This window comes from Lissotriton vulgaris, chromosome 7 (genome assembly GCF_964263255.1).
Source record: "Lissotriton vulgaris chromosome 7, aLisVul1.2, whole genome shotgun sequence".
NCBI classification, from domain to species: Eukaryota; Metazoa; Chordata; class Amphibia; order Caudata; family Salamandridae; genus Lissotriton; species Lissotriton vulgaris.
Genome location: NC_141695.1, coordinates 313321278 through 313346419, shown reverse-complemented (window position 1 = coordinate 313346419; position 25142 = coordinate 313321278). Strand labels below are relative to the sequence as shown.

The 25142-nt window shown below is 46.5% G+C and overlaps 1 protein-coding gene across 2 annotated transcripts in view; it reads right to left on the bottom strand.

The window, feature by feature from the left end:
* Positions 1–25142, bottom strand: part of SCAF1 (SR-related CTD associated factor 1) — a 313971-nt gene that overhangs the window by 158651 nt on the left and 130178 nt on the right. For both annotated transcript variants that reach the window (XM_086930129.1, XM_086930130.1), the window contains exon 5: positions 8441–8577. In XM_086930129.1, the coding sequence (XP_086786255.1) occupies positions 8441–8577 (137 nt within the window). The remainder of the gene's footprint in view (positions 1–8440; positions 8578–25142) is intronic.

The following is a 25142-nucleotide window of genomic DNA, read 5'->3' as shown; positions in this document are numbered from 1 at the left end:
TAGAGTCTCCATCTTTTTCTGAGGTTCAGAATGGGGAACATGCTTTATCTACAAACTGTCCCATGCCCATGGGTTGTCCTTTTGCTTCATTGTAGACCCGGGGACAGTCCATCTCCTTAGCAGGCAGTAAGCATCTCTCCATGTCACTTCAGTAGCCTGCTCCATAGGCTTTCCACATGGAGGGAGGGTGGGTAGCTCTTGTTACTGTTTTAGTTAAATGGCCTAGGCATATGCTGTGGACTAGACTCTCACTGCCACCAGTGCTAGTCATCATGTAGACTGCTGTGAGGCAAATACCTACTCTCACTAATAAAATTAGACACTTACGGGGTCATTGACATCAGAGCTTAGCTGTGAAGCCAAACAATGTACTGGAGCACCTCCAATGGGCTCACATAAATATAAAGACAACTTAAGGCAGGAAATAGCTATCAAGAAAACGTCAAAGGGCAGGAAGGTAGAGCAGAACTTCTGCTAGCCATGCAGATGACCTTCATGCAATTGTAACCCATTAGGGCTGCTAGAAAGATTAGTCAACAGGAGGACACCTGCAAATCATATGAAATAAAACCAATTGATGCAATTGTCTTACTCACAATTACCAGACACGGTAGAAGAGGATCAGGAATCAAATTCAACACCTTCACAAAAAAAGTACAAGACACCAATAACCAATATAACAAGCATTTACAATGCAATAGGTCTTGCATCACGGATAGTTTGAGATATTAGCGTTGCAAATAATAATGCAACGCCAACAGCTCAGTAATGCAAGACCTAGTGCAGTAAAAATGCTTGCGTAGTGAGCCATGAACTAGCATTGTATGCATCAGTGCAGTACTGTAAGCAGCTCCTAGAGGTCCCTAGTGAGCAAGGCACCAGCACTGCATGTCTAGGTGCAGTACCACAAGCTTCTCCTAGAGGTCCCTAGTGAGCAAGGCACCAGCACTGCATGTCTAGGTGCAGTACCACAAGCTGCTCCTAGAGGTCCCTAGTGAGCAAGGCACCAGCACTGCAAGTCTACAAAGTTGGATTTATTGGCATTATGAATGGCAATGTTTTTTTACCTAGCCATGTTGCAGGGTGCAATACAATTTGTGGGTAAAAGGGGACCTCTTTTGGTTGCATATGGTACTGCATGCTGCATAAGAACAATTGTTACTTACCTGTAAACAGGTGGTTCTCCAGTATTGGTGTCTTTCATAGATTCACATGCTTGAATATCCCCCGTAGTCTGAGTGGGAGTCCCACAGTAAATAAAATAGCATTAATATACTATATATGTAACATAAAACCTGAAATATGTATTAGAAAAAAGGCATAACAAGCCTACACATATTTCTACATAGGAATGCATTGAAAAGGAAAAAACTATTTGCAGTCTATCATCGTCATTATGTTGGTCCAAACCGCAGCCAATCAGGCGCCAGCAACCCTCTAGAACCTTCTCCTCCGAGCTCAGCACCTCAGATTTTCGTAGCACAAGAGTGACCAAAGAGTCTATGAGGAGAAGAGAGCCTCTGAGGGGAGGAGGGAGGGTCGCATGTGAATCTACGAAAGACACCAATATTGGAGAACCACCTGTTTATAGGTAAGTAACAATTGTTCTTCTCCAGTATTAGGGTTTCTTTCATAGATTCACATGCTTGAATATAGAATAGATAGCAGTGAGCACCAATAAAAGAGTTTCCAAAGTCACTCAGCATATGAACAGACTGAAAAAACATATGTATGGAATACATATATATAAAGAAAATAACAGTCAGAAACAGTCAATAAAATACTTGGAAACCAATTGGAGGAGGGTAGAACAGAGGCTCACCTTATTGAAAAAGATGACGAAGCACAGCTTGTCCTACTGCGGTATCCGCTTCATTCATAGCACCCAGGCAGTAGTGTTTAGTAAAAATGTGTCTGCTGGACCACGTAGCTGCTCTGCAAATTTGATGCAACGGTACACCAGCCAATAAAGCAGTCGAGGACGCCATCGATCTGGTAGAATGTACTCTCACCGAAGGCTGTAGAGGCTTACCTGCCCTTTGATGGCATAAAGCAATGGCCGAAGACACTCAACGTGCTATCGTAGGTTTGGTAACTGGACGCCCCTTGTGAAAGCATCCATAAGCCACGAAGAGTTGGTCAGATTTACGAAATGGAGCCGTTCTGTTGATGTAGAACTTCAAGCACCGTTTAATGTCTAAGGAGTGCAAGCGCTGTTCCGCAGGAGATTGTGGGTTAGCAAAGAAAGTCTTCAGAATAACAGGTTCATTGATGCGGAAATCTGAAGGTACCTTAGGCAGTAAGGTAGGGTTAGTGCGAAGCACCACACAATCTGGTTGAAACTGAAGAAACGGAGGATTGATCGTAAATGCATGAATGTCACTCACGCGACGTGAAGATGTCCATGCCAGGAGAAGAGCAACTTTCCAGGTGAGATACTTCAAGTCAGCTCTATGTATAGGTTCGAATGGTGTTTTCATTAGTTGTGCCAAAACAATGTTAAGGCGCCAAGCAGGAGGAGGGCGCCGAATAGGTGGAAAAGTACAAAATAGTGTTTGAAAAATTGGCGTATTATCCTAGAAGAGCAAAGGGAGGTTGAGCGATCCTGGCAGAAGCGCGAAATTGCCGCCAGAAAAACTCTTAAAGTGGCATGAGAAAGCCCGGACTGAGCTAATTGTAAGAAGAAAGGAAGGAGCTGTGCAGGTGTTGCACGAATGGGATGAACACCAGTAGCAGCACACCAATGGCAGAATCTCTTCCATTTCAACTTATAGGTCTTCACAGTTGACGGCGCTCTGGCCTGAGCAAGGATGTCCCTACATTCTTGCGGAATGGTTAGATGGACAAATTCGTAGTGTTCAGGTTCCAGGCTGATAAGCTCAGAGAAGAGGGGTCCGGATGATAAATTTGGCCCCTGTCCATGGAGAGAAAATCCATCCGAGGATGTAGAAGGATGGGCTCGCATTTGGACAGAAGGAGCAATTCCGAGAACCATGCCTGTCGCGTTCACCTGGGAGCAATGAGAAGGATGTGGCAGGGCTCTCTCCGCATCTTCCATAGCACCCGAGGCACTAGAGGGATCGGAGAAAAGGCGTAAGCAAACAGATTGGACCAGTTCATCAAAAGGGCATTGCCCTGTGACCCTCTATGGGGATGCCAACTTGCGTAAGCTGGGCATTTCCGGTTCTCTGGTGTGGCAAAGAAACCAGTGACGGGCGCCCCCATCGGCGAAAAATGATTTCATGTGTTGGTTGATGTAGCCCCCACTCGTGGGTTGATGAGCTGGATCTGCTGAGGGAATCCGCTAGGAGGTTGGAGATCCCTGGGAGATGAACTGCGGTGATTGTGATTTGGTGACTGAGCGAGCAGTCCCAGATTGCCTGTGCCAGTAAAGACAGTACCGGAGATTTTGTTCCGCCATGCTTGTTTATGTAATGCATGCAGGTTGTGTTGTCTGTTTGTATAAGGACTGACTCTCCTTGAAGCACGGGTTGGAATGACTTGAGCGCTAGAAATATAGCATTGAGCTCCAACCTGTTGATGTGCCAGGCTTTCTGAGGCAGAGTCCATCTTCCCTTTATGGATAGGTCTTGGAGATGTGCCCCCCATCCCTCCAAAGAGGCGTCCGTCGTGAGCGTGAGATCTGGAGTGACGGATAGGAATGATGTCCCTGCTGAGAGATTTACTGGTTGTGCCCACCATGTGAGCACTCTCTTCATGCGAGCTGGGACACAAATTAGATCGTTGAAGGATCCGGCGACCTGACTGCACTGTCCATCCAATTCCTCCTGAATGGGACGTGTCCGCAGTCTGCAGTGTGGGATGAGTGCGATGCACGATGACGCCATCCCTAGAAATAATTTCAGTAGTCAGACTGAAACGGACTGCTTTGATAGTAGTAGAGATACTGGACGAAGGATCCTTTGCTGACGTTCTAGGGACACAAATGCTTTTGCCAGAGTGGTATCAATGTGGCTCCTAGAAAGTCCTTGCATGGAGCTGGATGTAACTGGGACTTTTCCAAGTTTATACAGTCCCAAGGAGCGAAACACCCTCTGACAAGGGATGTATGTTGAAGCAGTTTTATGCGAGACAGATTTCAGGAGGCAATCGTCGAGATATGGGAATATCTGGACACCCAGGAGGCGCAGATAGGTCACGACAGTAGCCAACATCTTTGTAAAGACTCGAGGGGCGGAACGAAGGTCGAAAGGCAATACTTTGAACTGGAAAGGTTTCCGCCCCACACGAAAACGTAGAAACGTCCGATGACGAAGGAGCATTGGAACATGGAAGTAGGCATCTCGGAGGTCGAAAGTTGCCATGAAATCTCCGACTAAGAGCAAACGCAAGATCTCTATAAGCGTTAGCATGTGGAAGGACTGACTCTTGAGATACTGGTTGAGCGCTCTCAAGTCCAATATTGGTCGCCAATCCCCGTTCTTCTTGATGATTAGGAAAAAACAGGAATAAAATCCCTTCCCTCTTTGAGACCTTTGCACTACCTCTACTGCACCCTACTGAATCAGAAGTTGAACTTGATGGAAAAGTTCCTTGATGTGAGCAGGTGGCAGTCCGGATGGAGGAGTTAGAGGAGGGATCTTGACGAATTCCAATGCATGGCCCTTTTCTACGATGTCTAGAACCCAACGGTCCGAGGTGATGGAGGACCATTGAGAACAAAACAGGGAGATTCGACCTCCAATCTACTGGGATAAAGGGAAGTCATTGTCGTTTGTTAGTAGACCCTCTGTAAGAGGTTTTCCCTCTATCGGTCTTTGAAGGCTGTTGACGAGACGACTGTTGGTTATTGGAATAACGTTGGTTGGTTTGGTTAAAGGAGCGATATTGATTGCTTCCTCCTCGAAAATTAGAGTTAGTGCTGCGTCCTCGAGCACCCCGAAAGGGCTGTTTTCTAAATTGTAGAGTTCCCAAGGATCGTGCAGTGTCTGTGTCCTTCTTTATGGACTGTAACGCCTCATCAATATGTACTCCAAAGAGTGATTCGCCATCATATGGCATATCTAGGATCTTCGCCTGAACTTCTTGGCGGAAGGAGGTGGAGCGCAACCAACTTTGTTTACGTAGGACAGCCGCTCCAGTGAGATGTCGGAAACCAGTGCAGGCCACATCTACCGCACAATCAATCATTTCTTCTGACGTTCTCTCCTTCCTGGAGAAGTTGTAATCCTTCTGCTTTAGAAGCATCCGGAATCAACTTCACATAGGCACTCATATCAGCCCAAATTTGGCGGTCGGATCGACCCAAGATGGCTAAAGCATTAGCCGCCCTCACCGTAGTGAAGACATTGATGAGAACTTGCGGCCTGTAGCGTCAAGGCGACGGCCCTCACGGTCTGGTGGTGCCGTAATAGTGGAAGCAGGATTCCGGGATCTCCGCTGAGCTGCCTGTGTAACAACCGAATTCGGTTTCGGCTGGCCAATGGGGACCCGGCAGGCGCCTTATATTTCTTTTCCAAACGGGGTAATTGGGCAGGCAAGGAATTTGGTGTCTTCATCAATTTTACCCCTTCAGCCCAGATAAAATCAATAATCGGAACAGTATAAACCTGTTTGAATGGCTGACTTAAAATCGTAAAGGAAACAATCTATCTCTCTTTGGCCTCTTGGCAATTTAAAACGCTGAGCAGCTCTGTCCATTAACTGATGGAAGCTTGCAATATCCACAGGTGGAGAATCCCCTGGCATTACGGAAGTTGGGGACGGTGATTGGGCCCGATAGTCATCCCACTCCGCCATATTATCATCACCATCAACATCCGTAACCATTCCATCTTCTCGATCAGGAGGGTTCTCCTCGTCATCGTCAGGATACACAGTTGTGTGTATGTGAATTGATGTGCGTCTCTGAGAGACAGCAGGTGGTGAAGGTATTGAAGGAGCGGATAGCTGCTCCGCAGTAGTTGTTAAGATTGAAGGAACTATAGGTACCTGTGGTGATGGAGGGAAACGCCTGTTATAGTCGTCTAACATATTTTGGAGGTTTGAGATGAGCGACAAAGGCAACGTCGCAGTCGGAACTTGGACAGGAATCTCTTCATCTTGGCCATACTGTTCCTCATCATCATTACTGAACTCTTGGCACTTTATGATCAAGTCAGACGGACTATGTGCTTGTGTGAAAGACTCATGTTCGTCCTCCTCAGACTCCTGAACAGAGTCCGTAGCAAACAAAGGTGAGGGATGCTGTGCATCACCCGTAATTGCGCGTTGGTCCATTGGCACCTTACGGCGTTTGTTAAGAGTGTCAACAGTGGCTGAACCATTGGAAGACAGTGGCAGCAAAGGCAGAGATGCAAATGTGGACGGCATTGTAGACGGAACTGTTTGGTCTACATTTGGAGATTCTATCGTCAATGACAATGTTTCCGCCGATGATGCAGTCGTCGGCAGAGACGACGACGAGGGCTTTTTGTTCTTCGTCGACGAAGCCATCGTCGACGGTACACGTCGTCGACGAAGCAGTCGTCGACGGTGACATCGTCTGGAACCTTCGTCGTCGTAGATGTTGACGGGACCTTCGTCGACGGAATTGACTTCTTCGTCGACGGAGCTGTGGTCGACGGCCCACTCGTCGACGGGACACTCGTCGTCGAAGGCGTCGACTAAACCATCATCTTACTACCTTTCGTCGACTATGATCTAGCAGTCGACGAAGGAGGTTTCTTCGCCGTCGACGATGAAATTGGAATAATTAAAGACACAGTCTTGTAACGGAGAATTACCTTCGTCTATGACGTCGACGAAAGGGCTGTAGACGACCCAGAAGCAAGCGTCGTCATTACTGTTGTCGTCGATGGTCCAGATACAGCCAATTTTGTCGACGGGACTGTAGTCGACACTGTCGTCTACGCTGAGACAGTTTTCCTCACAGAAAAACCTGAGGAAGTTGCAGCAGTTGCCTGAGAGCCAGGTCTTGTGGGAGCAGAAGTAGTAGGAAGAGGTGAAGACACCGCAGGGGCCAAAGAAAGACATTTTCCTCTTTTTAATAAATGGAGAAGGCAACTCCTGCACAGTACTACGTTTGGAGGCTGCTTGGGAATGGCCAAAAATAAGACTTTCAGCATCAGAAAGTACATGATCCTTATCTTTAAGTCTTTGGAGCCATAGAAGTAGAGTGTGTACAACAAATGCTTTACACTGTCCTCTGGTACTGCCTTACTGCTCGACCAAGCTACCACTTTGGAGAGTAAGGTCAGTTCTGACTTTAACCTGTTATACCTCTGGGGTTGGTGGACTCCATACACACTGTACTTCATTCTAGTCCATTATATATAGAGCAACTTTCTCACAAGCCACCATTTACAAAGGACTAGGACTGGAGCCAATTAAAAAGATGGGTAGAGCTTTATGCCCATATCCTGAATCCAGCATGTCTAGAAGAGACCGCGCAAGCGCTGCCTAGGCGAGACCGAATAAGGAGCTTACATTTCTGCCACATACAACCTACAAACCGAGCCAACTGTTGCTGGTGATCCTTCTATTGGAAAAAGGAAGGGGAATAGTGTGTCTGCAACATGAGGATATACTTCTGGAAATGTATACTTCCTGTGCTGCTTAGAAGCTGTAGGGGTGTGGTGAGAAAATGGAACACAGTGATATATGGTCTGTATGCTTAACATATTACTTCCTGGGCCTCTTGCTGCATGGATAGTTTGTTGCACTGTACATCACACTTTAGCCCTGCTTAATGCACCAGTTAACAGTGCATGTTACAGGCAACCCAGAGCTTGCAGTAATGCACAGATGAACGTACTAAACCAGTAGCACAGTACACTGATCAAGAGACCAGCTGCATATTCGAGAAGTAGCTCCGCAGTATGAATATAAATGTTTTGAGATAGGGAAGGACGATCGATTGGGCGGAGCATGCGTCAGGTTCAGCTCAAAACTGCGCCATCCAGCCTCTCATTCTGCCTCATTCTTAAACTGTTAATATTAGTACTGTTCAGCTGTCTACAACTAATGTTATCAGCACATTAAACTAATTAAATTCATAGCAGGTGTACTATATGTAAGTGTACTTAAGAACATGCATGCTTACTTTTATATTGTTCAAATTTCCAGTGTAATATTTTTACTTATTTTGTTATTCTGCGAGTGGCTGGCACAAGTCCAGAGACTCAGGCAAACTATACAGACAAAAGTAATTTAACCGTTATACACGTTTTTATTGGGGCTTCCTGAATTTTCAACACTAGGACACTTAAGACAAAGACAGGGTATCTAGACGAGCTTCTTATTAAATTTTGGTTGTGGCAGTGACAAAGTACTTCGTTTTGGACTTGGTATGTTCACATGGAGACACAGGTTACGAAGCTTTGAGTAAACAATCATAAGACATTTAAAATGTGAATACGAAATTCCAAACCACCCGAATGTCGTCCATTAGTAGGTTGCTTGCCAGCATTTCACTCACTAGAGCTCTTCAGCAATGAATGTCCTATCCGTATTCAAACCCAGGGACGGTGGAGAGGCATCAGTGAGGTATGTTCTTTCCAAATAGTCCACAGCAGCAGCCAGGCTGGACAGCAGTTCCGTCACTGCTTCAGGGACCTGCAGTAAGAAGTCAAACTCAATCAGAAAGACACAAATAATATCCTCCTGATCTTCTGAAGTCAGCGCCAAATGCAGTTCAAGGCCAGATCATCTGTGATGGATAAAGATGCCTAATGCTCCTAAACAGCCAGCAAACAGCTGCCAGACTAGGATTGCCGTTTCGTATTTTTAGGCTTTGAATAAAGCACATAACATTGGACTGCACCTAATAAATAAACATTTTAAGGTTACCAAGGTCAAAGATGATACACAGAGGAAAATAATTCAGTTGAAGGGGGTGGTGCGTAGGACTGTATAAAACAATCCAACATATTCAGAGTTATTGGTAGCTGGACTATATACCTAGCAACAGAATGGAATAGTCAAACACGTTGGGGCACTGTGCAATCTGGGAAACCACTGGGCCCAGGTGCACCTCATTGCATGAAGGTGTGCCAGATAGAAGAAGGTGCAGGTGAAGGAGATTTGGCAAAAAGGGCATAAGCTGATTCGAAATGAAAAGGGTGTGCCAATGGAAAGTTAAAATTTGAAAGGGCTGCAGTTGCAGGAGAGTTTAATACGGTTATGTTGGGGAAAATAAGCATAAATTGGAACTTGTGGAAGGATTCTGTTACTTACCTTGTAAGCATCTGTTCTTAGCATGTAGTGCTGTAAATTCACAAGCTGTGCATAAGTCCACCATCAAGTCTTGGGTTTGGTTGATTGAAAATTGTTTTTCGTCAAAGAATGTTTGAGTCACGAGGATGTGTCAGCCCACCTCCCAGTGATACTACGCATGGGTATCAACTCCGTTGGTAGGTTGATTTGCCAAAGGCAGGTGAGAAAGGAGTTAGAGTCTGTATCTGATATGTGATGTAAATTAAAGTGATGTAAAGCAGTGGACTGTGACCTACACAGGCTTCCAGGGAGGAGGGAGGGCACATATGAATCTACAGCACTACATGTCAAGAACAGATGCTTAGGGGCGCGGCCAAGATGGCAACCTAGGAGGACGCAGGACCTTGAGGCTCCTCACACCGAGCTACCTTCCCCAGCCGATTCACGCACAACAGTCCCCAGTTGTGCATTAACATTGGCGGAAAGTCAAGGGGAGACGAGAAGCCGTACCTGAGAGCACTTTCGGAGGCGATCTGCCCTTGAGGGACTCAGACGCAGCCCGCACCTCACAGTCGTGAAATGGCGTCCAGGCCGAGCGGGCGTGGACGCAGTTGAGCCCAGCCACGGAGACACCACGGCCCCTGTGCCAGCCCGCCGACCACCGGTCCTGACAGACAGTGAGTAGGCAGCAGCGGCAGAGTAACGAGACAGAGGATAAGGAGGAGCACAAGCGGCGAGCAACAGAGGGCTGAGAGGCGCTCCTGAGCGGAGGCGCAAAAATAGAGGTCCGGGCTGTCGGGCCTACGTGGACGTGCACGGGCGCCACCCGCCTGAACGGCGCAGCGGGGACTTCCGCACACGGCCCCGGAAAGTGCGCAAAAGAGGCGGCAGTGAGGAACTGGAGCCGGCAGCCCCCAGCAGAGCTACGTGCAGTGAGAGCCACACTTTTTAAACGGAAGGGAGGTGAGGAGACAAGAGGCCGCTGATAATCGGAGTATAGGCTTCAGCATGAATCCCGGATAGGGGGCCCGTAAAGCAGTAGTGCGAGGGGAACGGATAGCCATCTCGGCGGCAGAATCCACATAGCGGAAAGAAAAAAGGGAAGCTCTAATGGCTCGTGTGGTTGAACTCAAGAGGGCGCACAGTCGCACGGGAGCCCCGGGATATGGAGGCAACTGAAGGCCGCTAGGGCGCAGCTAACAGGCCTGGACCTGGACAGAGCAGAGTATGCAGCCCTGCGGCTTAAACACACATACTATGTAGGAGGCGATAAAACAGGGCGCCTCCTTGCAAGCAAGCTCAGAGCCAGAGTTCACCGGTCTAAAATCACATCCATCCATAATGCTCAGGGAGAGAAGGCGGATACAGACGAGATAGCTAAGGATTTTAGGGACTTCTATACATCTCTATACAGCGAGGACTCGAATACTGACAAAGACAGGGAGGCCTACCTAAGTCATGCAGCGACCACAGCTCTCAACGCAGCCGGAGCCGCCACCTTAGATGCCCCCATTAGGATAAAGAAAGTGGTCGGTGCGATCGCCTGCCTCAAACCTCTGAAATCTCCTGGGCCAGATGGCTTCTCGGCAGGTTTTTATAAAACCTTTTGTCAACTCCTAGGGCCGATTTTAACCAGACTTTTTAATTATTTTCAGGGACCCGGTTCTATACCTCCAGATATGCTGGAGGTGGATTTAATTGTCTTACCCAAGCCAGGGAAAGACGTCACCCAGTGCGCCGCTTATAGGCCGATCTCCCTACTCAACATAGACTTAAAAATATTTACAGGGGTCCACGCATCTAGACTTTGACCACGGTTAACTGGCATCATCGAACCAGCTCAATCTGGCTTTATTCCGGGCAGACAGTGCAGCGACAACACTAAACGCCTCATGCACCTAGTAGACAAGGCCCACTACAAAGGGGACCTAATGCGGTTGTCTGTAGATGCAGAAAAGGCGTTTTATAGGGTAGACTGGGGTTTTTAAGACAAAACGTTGGCGCACTTCGGTATCTGGAAACTGCTTTAGGGCCTGGGTCGCGAGCTGCTATGACAAACCGAGGGCAACGATACGCGTTAATGGTACAAGCTCACAGCAGTTTGACATTAGATGAGGCAGGAGTGCCCGCTGTCTCCCCTCCTATTTGCCCTCTACACAGAACCCCTAGCACAGAGGATTCGGGACAACCCATATATCGCGGGTATTCCCTTCGGAGGGGAGCAACACACAATTAGCTTATATGCAAACAACATCTTAGCAGCGCTAGATCTACCCAAACGGTCAGTGCCTGCCTTTTTGAGGGAACTGGAGGCATTTGGGAGGGTGTCTGGCATTAAAATGAATCTGGGGAAATCAATGCTCCTGTCTCTATGCTGTAACGCAAACAAGCTATATGGCGCATCTCCCGAATATGGGGGCCTGAAACCTCACACCATGATCCTGTACCTGGAGATGGTCCTTACCCCGTCTACAGAATAGACAGTCACCCTGAACTACGCAAAGACTCACTTCCCAAATGCACGGAGATTTGAGGAGATCGCAGAAACAGCCACTATCACTGCTCGGCCGTATTGCAGCGGTAAAGATGTCCGTCTTACCTAAAAAAACTATACATCTTTCAGACCATCCTAGTTACCCCCCCCCTCCACCCCCCCCCCCACCCACCCATAGGAACCATACGCAAATTGCAAGAAGCAGTGCAACAATTCATATGGGCTGGAAAACATCCAAGGATGCGCAGAGACCTATCCCACCGGCCTCCGGATGAGGGTGGAATGGGAATCCCCAACATACTACGATACTTTCAGGCGGCGCAACTACGGTACCTGGTGGAGTGGAGTGGAGTGGAGCCGACCTGAATCTGAGAAGAGATGGCTCTTCCAAGACAGGGCTAGGGCGCAGACGTCACTCTGGAAGATACCCTTCCTAAAGCGATCCGACAGACCAATCTACCTCAACAAATCCCCTATTACCAGAACAGTGATGGGTGTATGGGACACAATTGTGGTTAAGGGAGGGCTCACCTCCTTCCCTTCTCCGCTCACGACCTTATTCGACAATCCTGAATTAACACCAGGGATGGAGAGGCAAGCGTTTTCTCAATGGTGCACGTAGAGTTGCAAATCCGTGGGCCACTTATTAGACCTTGACTGGTTCCTCCAGCTCTCCGCTCTACCACAGCTATACGATATCAAAGACCAGAAACGCTTCCAATACTTCCAAATTAGGCACAGTTGACTCACCCAGAAGTATACCCTATGGTAGGCAGAAAGCTGACGACCTATGAGAAACGGCTTATTACCAAACAGTCAGACCGAAAGCTGATCACAGACCTTTACAAGATGATTTTTCATCCGGCTCTCTCAAGGCCTTCAGCCAGTCAGAAAAGATGGGAAAGGGAACTAGGGAGAGTCCTCTTGGACAAAGAATGGCAGGCCGTACTTTACAGAGCGAATCACACGGCCAGGAATACAGCTAGCGGAGAAGCAGCAGTCAAAGTTGCAATATATTGGTACTTAACATCACTCAGATTGAATAAGGGTAACCCTAACCGCAGCCCAACCTGTTGGAGAGGTTGTGATGAGGAGGGCACGCTGACTCATCTCTTCTGGGGGTGCATGGAGGTGGAGGGATACTGGATGGCAGTCCTCAACGACACTAACAAACAATCTGAAACTGAAATTCCCCGGTTCCCCGCTGATACACTTTTAGGGCTGCCCAACACACTCACTGTCCCACTGAAGTCACTCAGGGGGAAACAGATGGGGATAGCAATGGGAGCGGCCGTTCAACATATCCTATTGCTTTGGGGTATACAAGCTCACCCCACTCACACACAGATTGGCTGCATAAGCTATGGTACGTTGTCAGTATGGACCGCATACATGATAATCTTACCCAATCTACTGCCTCATTCAACACTATTTGGCAACCTCTATTATCCCTGCTGGCGATGGAATTTAACGAAGTCACACGCCCGAAATATCTTTGCCTCCTGCGACTCACAGATACCTCAACATCTGAAGGATAATCATTTGACAATCCTCATTTACAATATCTCCACACCACAAGACCATGGCTGACCGGTTCCGGGGAGGGGCGCAGGAGGGGGGAAGAGATCAGGGTTAAGGGGGTAAGGTTTATTTTTTTTCTTGTTCTTCAGAGTTAATAACTGGTCTATTCAAGAAGAGCTCTGGCCCCGTGGGGCCTCCTTGGACTCTTACTTCATCACAGAACTCTTGCTTTGTACAGCAACAAAGCAGGGAAGTGGGGTCGGATCCAGGGGCCGCCTTTATTGTTCTAAAAAGAGATTACATGAGACCTGTATTGTGTATATATTTCTATGCCGAAAATTTAATAAAACAGAGTTAAACAAAGAACAGATGCTTACAAGGTAAGCAACGTAATCCATTCAAGTCATGTGTGGCTGTAGATACACGTGCTGTCCACAGACTTTAAAGCAGTCCCTCTCCTGAAGTGGTGGTTCTATGGGGGTTGCAGTTGTTTGAAATAGGGTACGTAGCACTGCTTGTCCAATTTTAGCTTGTTGATGTGCTAAAACATCCCCACAATAATGTTTTGTGAAAATGTGTGATGTGGACCATGTTGCTGCTTTGCAAATATCAGCAATATGGATGTTCCCTAAAATAAGTAATAGAGGCTCCTATTTTACAAGTTGAGTGAGCCCTAGGGGGAACATCTAAAAGTGCTTTAGCTTCAGCATAACACGTTTGAATAGTTTTAACTATCCACCTAGAAATTACGTTTTTTGAAATTGGATTTCCAATGTGAGGAGGCAAGAAAGCAATAAATAACTGCTTAGTTTTCCTAAATGTTTTGGTTCTGTCAATAGAATACATTAAAGCTCTTGACGTCTAGAGTATGTAGAGCTCTTTCTGCTACTGAATCAGGTTGCAGAAAGAAGACAAGCAATTCTATTGACTGATTAATGTGGAAAGATGGAGAGACTACTTTGGGGTGAAACTTTGGATTTGCTCTGAGCACAACTTTGTCTCTATGGAGCTAAAAGAATGGTTCTTCCAAGGTTAGTGCCTGGAGATCATCGACACGTCTTAGTGAAGTGATCGCTATTAAGAATGCTACTTTCCAAGATAAGTATTGGAGTTGGCATGAATGTAGTGGCTCAAACAAGGGCCCAATGAGACTTGTTAGCACAATGTTTGAATTCCCTGCTGATGCTAGTGGGAGTTTTGGGGGAATTACTCTTGTAAGTCCCTTCATGAATGCTTTAATGAATAGTATTTTGAATAAGGACAAATGTTGCCTATTTTGCAGATAGGATGCATAGGCAGCATGGTGTAAACATTGTTGAAGTGTATATTAAGCCTGGTGTTTGAAGATGAGAGAAACAATTGTTTGTGCCTGCAAAGGGTTAACTTGCTACTTTTGGCAATAGAACACAAATCTTTTCCATTTATCCAGCAGGCATTTTCTAGCTGTAGGTCCGCAAGCTTGTTTAAGAATATCTATACACTGTTGTAGAAGGTTTAGATATCCAAATTCTATGACTTCAGGAGCCTAATTGCAAGGTTCATCTCCTTAGGATTTGAGGTGTCCAATTTTGCCATGGTTCGGCGTGAGAAGGTCCAGGTTGAAGGAAAGCTTCTCATTGGGAACCTGTGAGAGGTCTGATAGTGGAGTGAATCATGGTTACAGAGCCTAGGATGGATCTATAAGAACTAGGGTGAGTGAAGTCTGCCTGAGCTTTCGGACCACAAAGGTGGGAGAGGGGAAAAAGCATGAGCAAATATCCCTGATCAGTTAATCCATAGGGCATTTGGATAGGGGGTGTGGGAACCTGGAGGTGAAGTTTGGTCATTTTGAGTTTTCTGGGGTTGCAAACAAGTCTATTTGTGTGAACCCCCACTTGAGAAAGTATGGTTGGAGTATTTGAGGGTGGAGTTCGCACTTGTGAACTTGTTGCTGCGTCCTGCTAAGGTCTGCAACTTGACTGCTTGTCCCTAGTACATATTCTGCCAGTACAATAATGTTGTGATGTATTGCAAAGCGCAAGATTGTTTTTGCTAGGCACAATGATTGCAGAGAGTGCTGCCCCCTCCCGCCACCCCGTTTTTTGTAGATAGTACATAGTGGTCATGTTATCCGTTCGGACCTGTACAACTTTGTAGATTAGGTGAGTTAGGAACGCTTTCAATGCTAGGTGAAGAGCTTCAATCTCTAAGAAATTGATGTGGAGACACTGGTGTTTAGGACTCCATACACCCAGAACTGTTAAGAGTTTGCAGCTGGGCTACCTATCCTGTCAGAGAAGCATCCGCTGTAAGAATGGCTTGGGGAACTGGGTCTAGAAACGGCGGCCCATTGGAAAGGTTTTCTGAGTTCCACCACAGCAGAGAGTGATGTGTGCAGCTATTGACCAACATTAGATCGTGCATTTGACCATGTGACTGATTCCATTCCAGTGAAACGCATTCTTGCACCTGTCTCATATGTAGCTGTGCATATGAAACTTTTGTGAAGCAGGATGCCATCTTGCCGAAAAGGTGCAATACTGTCCTGACTGAGCAGATTTCCCGTTTGAAACTATTGGATTAGTGTATGAATGATTTGACTGTGCGTTTAGAATCGCCCCTAGGTAAGGTTGTATTTGTAAAGTTTGGAGATCCGATTTTTGCACATTGATGGTAAACCCTAGACGATACCCTAAGCAGGCTGATCTTTTTTTGGACATGTTGGATGCAAATATGGGAGTTGTTAGCTTTTATGAGCCAATCATCCAAGTAAGGGAATGCATAAATGTTTTCTCTGCGCAAATGTTCTGCAACTACTACCAGCCATTTTGCGAATACTCGTGGAACGGTGGCGACTCCAAATGGAAGCACTTTGAATTGATAGTGCTGGCACTGGAAGACAAACCTTAGGTATTTGCGATGGGCAGAATGAATTGGTATATGAAAGTAGGCGTCCTTTATGTCTAAGGAGGACATGAAGTCTCCTTTTTGTAACAAGTGTATTACTTCCTGGAGGGTGAATATGTGGCAGTGTTCCAAAAGATTGTAGTGATTTAGCAATCTGAGGTCTTTTTTGGGAATGAGAAATATAGTGAATATACTCCTGTTCCTTGGTGTTGAGGTTGTACTGGCTCTGGCTCCTTGGAGTAGGAGAGCTGTTATTTCCTGTTTGAGTAGAAGTTGCAGTTGTTTGGGTGGAATGTTTGGAGGAGTTGTGATAAGCTACAGACAGTAACCATATGGTTTAATGTCCAACACCTATTGATCTGTTGTAATGGTCTGCCGTTCTGTGAAGAACTGCTGTAGACGTCCCCCGACAGGTGGGGGAAATGATGGGGGGAATGGTAAGGGAGTCCTTGTTTGAAGGAGGTTTTTGCAGCATGGATATTATTTCCTTATCTGTATTGTGACCCAGAGGTGTCTGTTGATTCAACCTTTGCGTCTTGCTTAAAACTGGGGTGACAAAAGGACCCACGAAATGAGGTTGATTGGAGGGCACCCATATATTTAGCAACATTGGTTATCATTATAATTTTTCCTAGAGCTGCATCCACTGGTGGTCCAAAAAGGCGCACCTTCTCAAAGGGTAGATTAAGGACAGCCTGTTGAACTTCAGTTTAGAAGCCAGAGACACGGAGCCAAGCATGTCAGTGCAAGAGGATGCAAGTGTTAATATCTCTTGCTGCTGTGTTAGTAGAATCAAAAGCACATGCAATGGAATTGTTTGTAATGAGTTTGTCCTCATTACTAGTTCATACCCCTGCTTATGTTCTTCTGGTAGATGTTGGAAGAGTCTCTCTGTCTCCTACCAGTGTGCTCTGTCATACCGTGCTAATAAGGCTGGACTGTTATTCTCCAGTGATTGTGCGGCTACCGGTTTACCAGATGCAACAATTAGTTTTCATTCTTTGTATGGGGAGGTGCATCTCCTGTTGTCTGGGAGTTTGCCCTTCTTCTTGCCTTAACCACCACTAATAAATCAGATGTTAACTGACCTTTGCTATGGGGTCAGATGGTGCGGCTTTGTACTTTGTGCATTCTCAGAGTTATAATCCTTGCCCTTACAGGATCATTGAAAATTCATCAGCATGGTGTAAATCGTTCTTAAGCATAGGTACGTTTGGTCAGCCCCTTTGTGCAGAGGTGACAGTCTAAAAAGGAAGTAGTATTCTATTGGATCTTTATTTAAAGGTACTTAGTTGTACACTGCAGCACTAGCTATTAAATCCGGATAAGCTGCAGCATCATCTGGTGGGGATGGTCGTGCTGGGTAGAGGCCAGGGTCTGTGTCCCCCTTTGGCTCTATGTCATAGGCATCCCTTGGGTCTGTAGCTTGTGTATCTTCTCCCATGTCATCCTGGTCCTCCCTAAAGGGTGAATGTGTGTGAGGTGTAATGTTGCACTCCTTTTGGTGAGCCAGGTGTAGGAGTGGAAGTATAAGATGGTGATAGTGGAGTGGCACAGGTAGGGATAGGCATGTGTAGAGGTCTTGTCAGACAGGTTTATTCTACATGGTGTAGGCGTTGCAGATTGTAGGCTAATCTTTTTTGTACCAGGCTGAATTTATAACTTTTTTGGGGGGGAAATCGAGCCGTTCTTGCATTGTTTCTAGATTCGGCTCAGGTGTTTTTTTTCTCGGTCCGAAGGTCCAACATTTCGGTGACGATGACGGTTTTGCTTTTGGTACTGGAGAGGTCGGAGCCAATGAGCGGTGGGACTTGGCTTTTGAACCCGAGGGCATGGTTTGATGCGCAGGCTTTGATGCCAATTTTAAGATGGAGGCCGCTGCTGGTTGATGTTTCGGTGCAGAGCCCGAGGGCAGGGCATCCAAATCGATGGATAGGTCAGCGCCATGGCTTTTATGCAGTGGCAGACCATGAGCAGTTTTATCATTTTGAGGCAATAATTTGGGCTTCGGATCGGGGATGTGTACTTACGGTATGCCGATCTTCGGACGACTCATTGTGAATTGGATCTTTTTTGGTGTCTAACTGGGAAATTGAGTCTTATAAGGAAACAGACTCCACCACTGCTGCAGAGGCCGCTTCCTACTATTCTGACTGGCTGAAGATATCAGGCGTGTTGTCTCTGCGTTGCATTTTTAGACACCACACAAGTCAGTCCTAAAGTGTCTTTTTAGAAGAAAATGACCTGCAGGCCTCACAGGTATCTTCTTGATGGTCGGGCAAGAGACAAATTACAGACGAATGGAGTGTGTTCCATCAGCAGCTCATTTTCGGATAGAGCTGTACATTAGGAAAAAGCCCAGTCGGTCGTGGTCCGAAGGCCACTAAGGCGAGTCGCGAGATTCAACGCAAGGGATTGTTTCAGTGCTCCAAGCAGAATAATGATCTACAGGAGCAAGACAATACCATAAAGCTAGAGGAACGAACGGTGAACCAAAAGGGGACCCGAGATGATCTTGAACTGGACGCGAGAGAGTACTTCCGGACCAATCGGCTGAAAAGATCAAACAATGGAGTAGATGCCCATTCGTACTTGAGGATTTGTATTCTCGCATTTCAGCCAGCCTCAGGGTGGAGGGGGTGGAATAAGCAAGGGGATGGTGAAGGGATATGAGTCTACAAGGATTGCCTTAAGTAATGGTGGACTGGTGAAGTGATGTATATATGTTTTACTTACATTTTGCTTCCGATGACTGTGCAACATGGATGAGTTATGGTTGGAAATTGCATAACAAACTTTAATAAAGAAATAAAAAAAAGACCTTGTGGAGGTTTATTAGTGGCAGAGGGATTCAGATGCTTTTTTCTGGAGTTTATTTTTTGTTGGTCATTTGGTGAAGTCCACAAAATGTATCTCAACTGTGTTGCAGTAAAGGAACACAGGATGGGAAGACAACATGAATCATGGGGTAACTGAAGTTTGAAGGATACAAACAGTGTTGGAGTTCAAGGCAAAGATGAGGCCAATGATGTAGAAAGGTTAAAGATGGTATGTGCAAGAAATGATGAAGCAAGAGCATAGTCTGATGTAACCACTATTGATTAACTAATCCTCATCATTATCAGTGCATTCCTCGATTCTCCTCGAAGTCTTCTGCTTGCTTCCTGACAAAATGATGGAAAAAAAGGCTCTGAAAGTAGTAATGACACATATTGGCTTCTGGGGGCGGAGGGAAGATATATAACCAAATGGTCGACTAAGTCGAGCAACAAAACAAAACAAAATCAAACCGAGAGGCAATGGCAAAGGCGATATATTATATTATGATGTTTTATATAGCGCAAACTTGGCCTGAAGGTATCAGAGTGCTTTAAACGAGTACCAGTCGAGTTACATGAGAACACATGCATATTTTTTGTTAGGCACGGGGAGATTAAGTGATTTGCCCAGAATCACAGGATGTTTTGCGTCCTTGCTGAGACTAACTCGGCTCCCCAAATTTGAGGATGACCGCCCTAGCCGTTAGGCCAACTCCTTTCCTAATCGGTATCGTGTTGCCAACCAGCCTTTTTGCAATTCTTGCTATCGGGCCATCATTAAGCTAAACAAAAACACCGGTTAAAGACAGTGCAAAAAAGCACACACTGCCATAGTAGTTATTGGCACTGAAGGAAACTACTTTGCGTGTTGATGTGTTCATTGTGAGAGGGAAGTAGTTACCAAAAACAAAGGTTGCCCGAAGCACCTTGGTACCAGGAGCTTATGGAGAGTAACACAAACAATGGTTGCAGATTGACCATAGAGCTGAGAATAACCAGTTAAGGTTACCAATGTATCAACATGATAACAACGGCACACAGAAAAACAATTACAGCAAAACCTGGTCAGTTTACAGAAAGTATACCTGTATTAAATTCATACAGTATCACTGTTTCCATAGATAGGTGGTCAGTGCTCATGGGGTCATACTGTGAAAGGCCTAAAGCTTGTGTTTGGTGTGCTTGATGCAAGGCAGCAATGGAACAGTATAAAAAATACGTTTGTACAAGAATTCGGTCTCCAACAGTCAGACGCCAATACAACTCATAAGCACTGTCCTCCTATCTTAAAGTGTTGACAATGCTTCGACCTGGGGTGGTTGGTGAATCATCATCATCAGGACTGGGAGGGGATAAGAAGCATCCAGACCATGCAATCTGAAATACGGGTGACCAAGATTTAAAATGTATAGTGTTAGAAAGGGATTAAACTCTCAATCACAACTGGTTACATCAATTACTCACAGAACACTGGTGTGGGACAGGAATCTAAAAAAAAAAAAAAGGAGGATCAGACCAGAACAAATGAAGTATAGGGAAAAATGATGAGTGGGAAATAAAGAATGTGCAAGTGAAAGTGAGGCCACAGCATCCTGCCGCAAGAACAAAAATGTGTGCTCCAGTAAATTGCTGCTGGGGCTCAAATATGAATTTCAAAAATAGAGGGGAAATGACTGAGCGAAAAAAAGAAAGAGGGTGGAGGGAGAGGGTGGAGGGGTCTGGCTGCTTTGGCATGGAGTGTACTTAAGAAAAACTGCTTTGCTGCACCTTGAAGGACTGCTTTGCTGCCTGAAGCCTGTCTTGAACCCTCAGAGGCCTGCCCCTGTTGCCTGAGCCCTGTTCCACTTTTTAATCTCAGGACTACCAGAGTGACTCCAAGGGCTAACTGGGTGGCCTCCTGATCACAGCCTCAGGGACAGAAAAGGCTCCAACCATCTTGACCCCGCACCTGGACCAAGCCGGAGTAAGTCCTAGCTCCCCAAGAGGTGGCCCTTCAGTCCTGAACCCTTGGTGGTGGTGTTAAAGATGCCCAGATAGCCAAAAATGTTCCAAGTCCCAAGTTTTGGATTTTGGCTAACAACTGCTCTGAGAACCGAGGGGAGACCAGGACCAACCTTCGAGTCAACCCACCCAAGGTGTATCGCCAGTCAGCCTAACTTCAAACCAGCTCCTGCTATATTCTTCTCTGCAGCAGGAAATTCCATTCATTGGTACTTCCCCAAAAGGGTATCTGGTCTCATGACACTTGTCAGTTGCAGACTCGCCCTACTGAAATTCTACCTTCTCAGAGACTTTTGCTACAAATTTCTTCTAAGTCAGAAGGTAAGCACAGGCCAGGCTTAATCTACTTTTTGTATCCGACTCACACTTTATTGCGAACGGCAATAGTTTTCAACTTTGACACGATTTTGAGCACCTAGATGCAGGGACACTGATCTTTTAGGCACTACATTTTATCTTAAACCTTAAAATTTCATAACACCAATTCTACTGATTGTATTTTTGTTTAACTGTCAAATATTTATTAAAATGTACTTTATTTTATAAAATTAGTATGGAATTTTTCTGGTGTGGTGTTGTGTTGTGCACAGAGTCCATTGGAAGCCCAAGTGTAGGCAGGCATTAAAGTAGAGAATACCTTACTCTCTATTTGTGGTAGTGTGGGTGAGCTGTAAGGCTTTGTCAGAGGGTAGTGTTAAGCATTTATTGTACATACTGACGCTAGAAATGATGTCACACACTCAGACTGAACTCCAACAAATTTGTTTGCATAAAAATATTATTTAGTTATTGTAGGAAAGTGGACCTTTTTGCATGGTTGCCCCACACTTTTTGCCTCATGTTGTTTTACTTTGACTGCCAACCAAGTACCCAGGCCTATTTTCTTGCCCCAAACTGTACTGTTGCAAAACCCAATTGGCAACTCTCCGGCCACTTGTAAATGCCTTTCAAGAGGTACCACAGGTACCATGGGCACTGTGACTAGGGAAGGCCTTCAAGGGCTGCAGCACTTATTGTGCCACCCTTAGAGACACTGTACACGTGTACACACACACACACACACACACACACACACACACACACACACACACACACACACACACGTGTACACACACACACGTGTACACACACACGTGTACACACACACACACGTGTACACACACACACACACACACACACACTGCAATTGCAGGCTGCGTATTTTGTTGCAGAACAAAGTGATGAGTCGACATGGCACACATCCCTGTGTGCCATGCCTACAATCCACTGCCCTGGCATGGGTAAGCCACCCACATACCTGGGTGCACTATACCAGTGATGAGGGTACAAGTGCAAGAGCCCTGTACCCCTACAATGTCTAAGTCAATTCTTAGACATTGTAAGTGCAGTAATGCCATAAAGACTATATGGTTTGGGAGTTTGTCATTACGAGCTCCACAGCACCATAATGACTTTACTGAAAACTGGCAAGTTTGGTATCAAACTTCTCAGCACATTAAACCCACACTGATGCCAGTGTGAGATTAAAAATGCACTCAAGGGCATCTTAGAGACATCCCCTGAAAAACGACATAACTCTAGTGTTGTGGCTGCTCGACCTGATGCCACTACCAAACATGTTTCTGGACCCCTGGGTCGAGAGCCTGCGTTCTCGGGGTTCTAAAAGAAAGCACATCCTGAGACGAGGTGCCAAGTCTCCTCCGGCAGGATGGGAAGGGTCCACGAAGGGGAAGCTTCAAAGGCTTGCTGCCTTTGTGAGCTATCATAGCCACTTGCTGCTCCCAGTAACGAATAGTTTCTTACCTGTCGGTGTAGTTTTGCAGCTTGAAGATCTTTCTGGATTCACTATGCTGTGCATATTCCGCGGTCTTGTGGTTGGGTCCGGATTCGTAGTCTTTGCTTTGGTTTTTTTTCGTAGCCCTTGTGGGCGTCGGCGTCACACCTCCTCGGGTGCATTTCCGGTGACGTCGGCATGCTTCCTGCGGAAGCTCCCACTCTTGCGCGCCATCTTCGGATTCTTTTTTCCATGTTTCTTTCTTTTCCGAAGCAATGGCAATGTTCTATTCAGGTGATAATTTCTTTACCACTTGTCCTTATATTCTCTTACTTCTTCTCCTCCTATTTTCCCTTTTTTTTTTTTTTGACCACCTCTATTCTCTCCAGCCTCATCTTTCTGGCGGAGGTGGGTGGGTGGGTTCGCTAGTGAATCCAGAAAGATCTTCAAGCTGCAAAACTACACCGACAGGTAAGAAACTATTCGTTTTGCAGCGTGAATCTTTCTGGATTCACTATGCTGTGCATAGATTTCGTAGCGGTTTCTCATTTCCGTGGCGGCTAGGTGGAAGATGAGCTCTGGTTTCTGAATATATGCTGGAGCACCCTTTGACTTGTGCTTCTTTGTTCATCTGAACATCCACGCAATAGTGCTTCGTGAATGTGTGCACCGAAGCCCATGTTGCCGCCAGGCATATGTCTTGTATGGGTGTATTGGCCAGGAAGGCTATTGTAGCCCCCTTTTTTCTAGTGGAGAGGGCGCGTGCCCCCTCTGCCAGTTCTTCTCCTGCCCTTTTGTGGCAGAGTTGGATTGTTTGCGCGATCCATCGTGCAATAGTGGTCTTAGTCACTGCCTTGCCCATGTAACTGTTGGCGAACGACACAAAGAACTGTTTCGTTTTCCTGTGTCCTTTTGTCCTTTCAATGTAATGCATGACCGCCCTTCTGGCGTCCAGGGTGTGCAGAGCTCGCTCTGCGCTAGTGGTTGGTTTTTGGAAAAAACTTGGTATCTGTATGGACTGGTTCATGTGGAACTTGGACACCACCTTCGGCATGAAGTGTGGGTCGGTCCTCATCACCACCCTGTCATTGTGTATTTGTAAGTAGGGCTCCTTTAGCGTTAGCGCTTGCAGCTCGCTCACTCTGCGTAAGGACGTAATTGCAACCAGGAAAGCAGTTTTCATAGTTCGCATCTTCAAGGAGGCCTTGTGAAGCGGCTCGAAGGGCTCCTTCATGAGTTCCGTCAGGACCACGTTTAAGTTCCATGCCGGTGGTGGCACCCGCTTGGGTGGTGCAATCCTTTTTGCTCCTTCGAGGAACCTCTTTACAACTTGTGATGTGAAGAAGCTTCTGCCCATCTCACCCCTTGTGTATGCCACTATAGCCGCCAGGTGAACTCTCAAGGAGGACGAGCTGAGGTTTTTCTCCAGTAAGTGTGTCAGGTACTTCAGTACCGTGGAGTCCTTTTTCATTTTATTGTGGAGTCTTTCCCTTCTGCACCACATCGTGAATCTTTTCCACTTTGCGACATAGCACTTCCTTGTGCTGGGCCTTCGTGCCTCCCGAAGGACCCTGAGGGTGCTCTCTGGCAGTCTCAAATGTGCGAACTCTATGTCCTCAGGAGCCATGCTACTAGGCTCATGCTCTCTGGTTCTGGGTGCAGCACCTCTCCGTTCTGCATGGAGAGCAGGTCTTTTCTTCTGCCGAATCTGTGGGGTGCACACTGCGCCATCTCCATGATCTGCGAGTACCATGTCTGCCTCACCCACTGTGGCGCGACGAGTATCAGGGTCATGGTGCTCGCTCTGCACTTGCTCAGTACTCTGTGTATCAGTGGTATCGGGGGAAAAGCGTACGCAAATTTCCCGGACCAATCTATCCATAGGGCATTCCCAAGGGACCCTTCTTCGTGTTTTCTGGATGCGAAGTTTCGGCATTTCGCATTCTGGCGTGTTGCAAACAGGTCCACTGATGGCGTTCCCCACCTGTTGAACAGCCTCCTTGTCTCCTGAGCATTGAGCTCCCACTCATGGGATGCCGAGGTCTGTCTGCTCAGCCAGTCTGCCTGAATGTTCTCCTTCCCTGGTAGGTGTATGGCTAGCAGGTCTATCTGGAGAGGGATGGCCCACCTCCATATCTCCTGCGCCAGCGTCGAAAGCGTTGTTGACTGTGTTCCACCCGGTTTGTTGATGTAGAACATCGCCGTGGTGTTGTCTGTCTGTAGCAACACCCTTTGCCTGTACAGTCTTGTCTGGAAGGCTTTCAGTGCAAGGAAGATTGTCTTCAACTCGAGGTAATTGATGTGCTTTGTCGCATCTGCTGGAGTCCAAAGACCCCTCACTTTGAGTTCCTCCATGTGAGCGCCCCATCCCTTCAGGGATGCGTCCGTGGTGATGGTCACTGTCGGAGTTGGGAGTGTTAGAGGCTGTCCCCTTGTTAAGTTCTCCAAGGTCCACCATGTCATCTCCTTC